Source organism: Thamnophis elegans, chromosome 10 (genome assembly GCF_009769535.1).
Source record: "Thamnophis elegans isolate rThaEle1 chromosome 10, rThaEle1.pri, whole genome shotgun sequence".
NCBI classification, from domain to species: Eukaryota; Metazoa; Chordata; class Lepidosauria; order Squamata; family Colubridae; genus Thamnophis; species Thamnophis elegans.
In genome coordinates, this window is record NC_045550.1 from 40,515,445 (window position 1) to 40,523,881 (window position 8,437).

General features: G+C 36.6%; 1 protein-coding gene across 1 annotated transcript in view; it reads left to right on the forward strand.

The window, feature by feature from the left end:
- Window positions 1-2,774, forward strand: part of GRK7 (G protein-coupled receptor kinase 7) — a 37,310-nt gene extending 34,536 nt beyond the window's left edge. Inside the window, 1 exon segment of the mRNA XM_032225413.1 lies at window positions 1,097-2,774. Within this exon segment, the coding sequence (XP_032081304.1) occupies window positions 1,097-1,421 (325 nt within the window). The 3' untranslated portion in view covers window positions 1,422-2,774.
- Window positions 2,775-8,437: the final 5,663 nt, after the last annotated feature.

Genomic DNA, 8,437 nt, shown 5'->3' on the forward strand with positions numbered 1-8,437 from the left:
ACTTACTTTTTTTAATATAATTTAATTCCTTTGAGATTATACCCACTAATACCACAGTGGCTGAGGAAGATAAAAATTATAGTCCACAAGATTATAAACAAGAAATATTTTTGCTAGGCATAACACCTGAAAAGTATGATAAAGATAAAATATGATACTTATACTTAATATTACATGTCTTGACAGCAGCAAGAATTGTATTTGCACAGTGCTGGAAAAATGAGGAAACACCTAAAGAGGATGATATTTATTTTAGATTTCGCTGAAATGAACATACTGACATTAAAAAGAAAAGAAAAAGAAGATACATGGGACTTGTTTTATAAATGGTTGGGCAGTAGAGGTAGAAATTAGGAATAGAAAAAGTATTATTGTATATAAATAAATTGATCCAGACAATACACTGTTTACTAAGCACTTATGTATGTAATGTGAAAATGTATAAATAAACTGTTAAAAGATTATAGTCCACAAATCACCAGTTGAGAGAAGGCTATTATATTTTTTTCTTTAATGCTACTCAAGTTAACCACAGACAAAAAAGCTAACTAAAGAAGAGCCGAGGTGGCGCAGTGGTTAAATGCAGCACTGCAGGCTACTGCTAGATCAGCAGTGCAGCAGTTCAAATCTCACCGGCTCAGGGTTGACTCAGCCTTCCATCCTTCCGAGGTGGGTAAAATGAGGACCCAGATTGTTGGGGGCAATATGCTGACTCTCTGTAAACCGCTTAGAGAGGGCTGAAAGCCCTATGAAGCGGTATATAAGTCTACTGCTATTGCTATTGCTATAATGAACACTAGACATTCTTGGCTAAAGGAGATCTATCTGTTTGTGTGTGCGTTTGTGTGTGTGTGTGTGTGTGTGTGTGTGTGTGTGTAAATGTATTTATCAAGTATTGTTGCCCAAAGAGCTATTAAAGCTTCTAATTTGGAAAGTAACAGAAGGCCTCAAACTTAATTAATTAACAAATCTTTGATTATTTCTTTCCGATCCTAGTTGTAAACCCACTTGTATGATTAGTACATGCTTGAATATAAATCTGCTTTATAGGACTAGTTTCCTCTATTTGAACCACTTTTTTCTTGTTTTGTTACAGGAATGATAATGATGATCCCAGGAAACATGAATACTTCAAGTCAATAAATTTTCACAGGCTGGAGGCAGGTCTTATTGATCCTCCCTTTGTGCCAGATCCATCAGTCGTCTATGCCAAAGATGTTGCAGACATTGCTGATTTTTCTGAAGCTAAAGGAATTGAGTTTGATGACAAAGACATTGAATTCTTTAAGAAATTTTCTACTGGTGCTATCCCAATACCCTGGCAAGAAGAAGTTATTGAAACGGGACTCTTTGAAGACCTGAATAATCCCAACAGAGTAATTGAAGTTGACTCCAAATCTGGAATTTGTTTACTCCTATAAATCTTAAATTAATAACATAAAAGTGGGCATTCATAATTGAATCTTTCAAGATTTCAAAGGCTCAGAGAAGTTTAACGAGCTGTCACTGACATCATGAAGGAAAGCTGATTAATCTGTCCTTTTCCGTGCTGGAAATTTTATGACAAAATTTCAAGATTCTTTTATAATAGCGAAATAATTTAAGAAATTGTGATGGTTTGTGGACAAACAATCGTAGCTATTAGGACAGAGCACTCTATTTTGGACTATCACTCTTTTATTACAATTCCATAGTAACACAACCTCTTTACAAAATGGACCCTATTCTTACAAAGAACAAAATTCAAATTGATTTCAGTGATGTAGAGAACTCAGAACATTTATTTAAAGTGTTTTCAGGCACAGAACTATTTAAAAAGCAGCATGCAATTCTTCAATTTCTTTTCCTTAAGTTGAAAATAAACTTTAGAACTGGTGGGGAAAAGTGGGAAGTTTACAATAAAAGAGGAAAATATCTGGATCTCATATAAAATGATGTGAATAAGATGGCAATTACATAATAAAACACTCATCTGGAAGAACTAGTTTATCTGCATTGTAGATTTAGCATTAATTTATCAAGGATATTTTTAATACTGATTTCAATTTCCTATCACATTTCTTGATAGGATCTTTTCACATTGATGAAAACCATAGTTTAAATTAAACAACTTGATCACACCAGTTTGTAACTGGTGTTTAAGTAGTCAATACAAATGGAATAGAAATGTTTATTCAGTGAGCAGTGAATTTAATTCAATTTGTTAACAATGTTTACAAGTGCATTAAAACTTTGCAAAAGAATATAGTTATAGTTGTATACCATAAATATAATCATCTGGTTCTTATAAAATGCTTTGTGAATGTCTCATATCCAAAATCCATTTCTGACATTGTGAAACTAGCTTGTTCAGACCAAAGAATGTGCATTAAAAATGTTGGAATTCTTCATTGAGTGTAAGCTATCACACAATAGCTTGCCTGAGAGTCCATTTCCATGTTTGCACTGGAAATTATTTATAAAAGGAAAAGTTCACTCAATTCACCCTCCCCAATCTCTTAGTTTTTTTTTTTTTTAATGGCCTCTCTGCAAAACAAAACAAAAAATAAAATAAGATGAAAAGAGTTAGATATCTTGGGGGAATTGATGGCTGGAGAATCTTCAGAGCTATACTCTCATGAACTTGAAACAATAAAATACCGGTATATCCATAGTGACGTTTCAGAGTACTTTCCAACTTGTCTCCAAACTTATTATTGCCACTCTGTTTTGGCAACACAAACTTACTGAAATATTTCTGATTCAATACAACAATTAAGTAAAATAAATACTTATTCCAGTTTATAATATCGTGTTCATCAATTAATTTATGTGGCTGAATTCAGTTAATTTTTCAGTTAAGATTGCATTAGGGCTACATCTCAAGATCCAAAAGGTACACATTAATTTGCATAAATATACATTCTGCATAAGTACACAACATTTTTAGACATGTGGCTCCAACATCTTCAGTCTTAGTTTTACTATTTCTTGTCTTCCATCTTTCATAATAGCCTTCTTCAGGCAAAAGCAAAACTTTTTTTTTTAACTTAACAGGGCAAATAATGCTATCACAATTCCTAAATGGTGACCTAAAGACTGTGAGGGAATCTAAAACACCAGGAAGGTTGCAGGGTGAAACCCAAATACAGCAAACAGTGATTCAGGTCAATCTAATTTTTGATATACTGATTTGTTAAAGCACTATACAAATGACCCACAGTAAAATATATATAAAATCTATGTCCTTTACTCTTTTTTCCTATTGTGCCCATACACATTCAAGTCAGAATATTTTTAATAAGAATTTGATTTTTCAGGAAATATATATTATTATCTTTTCTTTTCTTTTTGAATTTGAGCCATTCTTCCCATCATCAGCTCACTTAACCATCAACCATGTACAGTATCTAGAATTGAACTGTTGATATTAACTAGTTTGGTAATAAAATATCTGCAAGAAAATGACCAAGCTCAGACAGCACCAAGGACACTGCAGTGTCTAACGAAATCTTATAATGCAATTAGTTAAAGAAAAGGGTGTTTGGATAAAAAGAGGTACCTACTGGTATAGTTCAGGAAAGTACAACAAAGAGGAAGGAGGAATTAGAGTAAAATTATCATGAACTCTGAATGCCTTACATCACTGAGTTTCCTAAAACATGTTTTGAATAGGTAAAAAATGAATGTATATTAAATTCTTTAGTTAATTAAAACTCTACATGTGCTGCTACTTATTTTTAAAATGTATGTTATGGGAGGATCTAAATAAACATTGTCCCATTACATTTTTAGTAGTTCTAAAAATAATCGGGTCAACCAAAGCTACATGAGGACTCTAATATTAAGTGAATATTTGGTGCTCTAACTGAACTTCTTGCATGCAATTGCCTCTTTCCTAGTCTGGTCTGACTACATCAGACCAAAATACTGGCAGACAGCATTTTATTCATCTACTGAGCCCTCTTTAGCATTTATATTAATCAATGACAATCTAAATGACCTGATTTTCTCAGCTGTTAAGTTTTCTAGACTTCTTGTTATGTCCTATAATTCTTTCAATTGAAGATTATTATATTGGAACATTCAAAATTCGTAACGCTTGGCCTATCACTGAGCTGTACTTAGTCATTATCATTGTCATCATCTGCTTTTCCTGCAAGATAATTTTAGGGTTGGCTCAAGACAGTGAGGATTGGGCAAAAACCCAAGTGACATCTCCGTTCCAACATCTAAACAGAATAGTTCATGATTTTTACTCCAGAAATAGAAATGGGAGAGCTTTCCCCACACACTAAAGGTGTATTAAGACACCCAACTCTTATCATTCCCAAAGTGCCATTAGATCTCAGGTTAGCGCTTCCTGATTCATTCCAGTGATGTGCCTTGAACATAGTATGTCTATCATGTTGTATAATGCATTTGTGTTATGTAATAAGGTGTATATTTCAGCCTCTTGGATAAAAAAAAGTAAATATGGTAGATTTTCCATTTTCCTCAACCTCTTACAGGTCTAGTATATGATCAAGAAACAATGTGAGAACTCTTCTTAAATATATCAATATAAGAGTTGGCAGATATTATTCTGCTGACCAGTGGTGGGTTCTGGGAGGTACGGCCTGGTACAGGTGTACCAGTGGTAGCTGGAAACAGCAGCTACCGGAACGATGGCGCATTTGGCCTGACCGCCCACCCGTGTTCCTTACTGCTTTTTGATGCAAACGGCCCAATTGAGTCTGTGTGCACAGCGTGCATGCCTGTGCAACCTCCACCAAGCAGCTGAGTATTGCTAGGTCGTGGTGTGTGCATGCAAGCACAGAGTGTGTGCCTGATGAGGACGCCCGGCCCTGTCACAGCGTACCAGTTGTGACGGGATCCGGAACCCACTAGTGCTGCTGACCTCTGGTTTGGGACCAAGACTGTATGTTTTTTTTATCTCAGCATATTTTTGACCCTGCACTATCACCATGAAAAAAACATGTGTTACATTGTGCTAGGAAAACTGGCAGGACACACCACATTTTAATTGTTGCTACAAGAAATCTGTAATTAGATGATGTTGTAACCTCATTTGGGAGAAGTAAAATTATTAGGCAATTTGCATAGAAGAGGGCAAGGCTGAAAGCCTTATTTCCTTGTTGCATCAAATTTAATGAACCCATGAAATAGTTCCTCAGTGGGACTATCTCAGGTGATGAAATCCCAGCTGAACATGCTTTTATGTTGCTGCATCTTGGAAAAAACAAGCTCACGCATCCACTATTTTGCCACTTGAACTGGCAGGTTTTGTGACAAATAACATTTTATTACAGAGAGTGGGATTTAAAAAAAAAAACATACTTTATATTTGTGAAATGAATGCTAAAAGCAAGAACGGATTGTCAAAATCCCTTCAGACAACTCAGGGATTAAGACAGTGTTTTTTAGCCTTGACAACTTTAAGACATATAGATTTCAATTTCCTGAATTCCCCATCTAGCCATGCTGGGTTAAAGTCCACACCAGGGGTGGGTTGCTGCTGGCATTACTGCCGGTTCGATGCGCAAAATTTTTTGCTATGCGCCTGTGAGCATTTGCACATAAATAGGTCTGCGCATGTGCAAAATGTTAAAAAATGAAAAAAAAGTAAATTTGTGCGATGAATTTTTTTCTGCGCATGCGCAGAACCAAAATCAAGATGGTGTGCTGAAGGAGAACCGGTTCGGGGGCATGGCAGGCCTGGGTTGCTGCCGGTTCTAGTGACCCAGGCCGCCAAACCACTACCAGTTCAGCTAAACCTGTCCAAGCTAGTAGGAACCACCTCTGGTCTACACATCTTAAAGTTTTACCTTAAAGTATTATGGTAAAATCCTTTCCTGCTTCCTCTACAGTAGATGTAGATTTGCAATGCCACTCTTTCTTTTTAGAAGTCCCAGCAAGATATTGTGACTTGATGCATATAGTTCTGTTTCCAATTTGGTATCCAATGGCCAATAGGATGTAAAAATTATAAGGGCAAGGATTTTATTTTGTTTTTTCTTTCCTTTCTCCTTTAGAGAACAGGAAGGATTGCTCAGTGTAAAAAACATTGTAATTAGGGAATTGAATTTCAGTGTCTGCTCAGTAAGCTGTACAGGATGTTTACTGATTCTGATTACCCAAGCACTGCAATAAAAACCTTATAATGAAAGCAATAGCTTAAAGCAGTGTTTCTTAAACTTTTTATCTCTCAAGAGTCAGGACCCATTCCCCCTTTTAATAATTTTGAAAGACCCTGAAAAGAACTTTTGTTTTATGGGTTACATTTATCAATATTTACCAAATTAAAATTAACATTGACACATTCATTTTCAATCAGTTTCAGAAGATGATTGGAGAAGGCACAGAAGGCACATTTTTCCTGCCCTCTGGGTAGGATTAACATTACTGATCAAAGTAATGCTTTTGCAATACTCCTGTGATGACTCTGGTCCTTTGTTATAACTTGTTAACCCAGTTAACAATAGTAGGATAAATGTTTAAAAACAGCAGTGATTGAAATGGATGATTGAATTATGTTTTCTCAGTGGAGTTTTGTAAAAACATGCTAGAAAGATGTGCTAGATATATCATCTAACTGATTCCTTACAAATAGAGAAATCAACTGCATTGTCTGCATTTTTGCTTGCCAGCTCTTGTACTGACACACATTATGTGTGGGTGAGGTCTAGCAAAACCAGCTTAAGCAATAGCATTAAGCAATCCTGGATTTTCTCTCAAACAGCACTGCGCTCTTAATTCTGCTTTTTTAAAACATTAGTTTTAGTTATAGAGGTAAGTGTTCAGCTAATGAGCAATAGATCTCTTTCACACAACGTTCTTTTAACTGTGGGAATTTTTTTGCATGATTAGAATACTGGCCTGCTGTAACTGGTGGGGAAAATGGCAGAGCAAAGGATGAGAATCTGAAAAGTGCTGAAAACATGAAGTAATGAAAAGTCAAGATAAAGAACTCACGTAAAGAGACTGGTAGAATACAAAAGAATACCACCCTACTGGCAAAGAAAACCAAAAGTAAAATCTTCCAAGTAGATATAGGTCTCTAAAATTTGTTTGATGGGGCCTGGTAAGCCCTCACATTTGCGAACTGGTAGGGAAGGTAAGTGAATCCCACCGCTGCACTGGATGAGTTATCACCATTATGCTGATGATGCACAGTTATATATCACTAGGTGAAGTGAGAGATGCTGTGGAGGTTCTCTCGTGGTGCCTGGAGGCTATGGAGGGCTGGATGGGAAACAATAGACTTCAAATGAACCCTGATAAGTAACTGGGTGAGACCTCTAGGAGTTTATCATCTTTGAATGGAGTTGCATTACCCCAGATATGCTGTGTAAGCTGGAGGTCTTCTTGGATTCATGACTTCTGTTTAAGGAGCAGATGGCAGCTGTGACTAGGGGAGTCTTTGCTCAACTCCGTGTTGTGCACCAGTTAAACCCTTTCCTGGATAGGAAGTCTCTCTTCAGTCACTCATGCCCTGTTTGGACTATTGCAACAAGCGCTACATGGAGTATCTGGAAGCTTCAGCTGGTACACAATGTACTATGAGCTATATGGGAGCACGTGAAACACCTCTGCTCCAGGAACTGCATTGAGTACCAGTTTGCTTCTGAGTCAAAATCAAAGCGTTGGTTGTGACCTAAAACCTCTACATGGCACAGGGCCAGGCTACCTACAGAATTGGGTTCATCCCATTACATAGGCCCATCCCGCCCAGTTAGACAAGGAAGGTATGTTGCAGAGCTTGTGAGGTGAAGAATTCTGACTGACTGGATCTAGGAAGAGAGCCTTCTGTGCCATTGCCCCTGCCCTATGGAATATTTCCCCCCTCCCCAGAAGTGAGGCAAATCCCCACCTTCCTGACTTTCCGAAAAGGACTTAACCATGGTTCTCCAGCCTCATGGGGGGAGCACAAAGGATCATGGAGCTGTGGGGCTGGTTGGTGCCATGAAAGCCCTCACTTTGCTTCTGTTCAGTAATTTTTAACAGGGCGTTATTATTCTTGTTTCCTTTAAAACTGTTAATTCTAATATCTTAATTCTAACATTTTAATATTTTGACATTTATTGCACATTGTCCAGAGTCCCTCTTTGAGGGAAATTGGGGGTTCAGAAATGTGAAAAATAAATAAACCAAATTAAGGGTTTATTAATGTGTTAAAAGATTCTGAAAAAGCACACAGTCAGAAAAAAAATTATTCTAACAGTAAGTTTTCTTCATCTGAAGCAAAAAAAACCTATTTTTAACTCTTGCTCTTCCTAATAAAGTATATGTTGCAAGAAAGAAGAGGAAGAAAAAATAATAATGAGCAAATTTAATGGCATTGCCTTATGTCGTTCTCAAAACTGGAAAATGATTGAAATCAGGTTCAGTCCTATCAAATCAGTATAGCAAACTTGAACGTCAACATTTTTGTCCTCATTCTATTGGAGAATTTTTG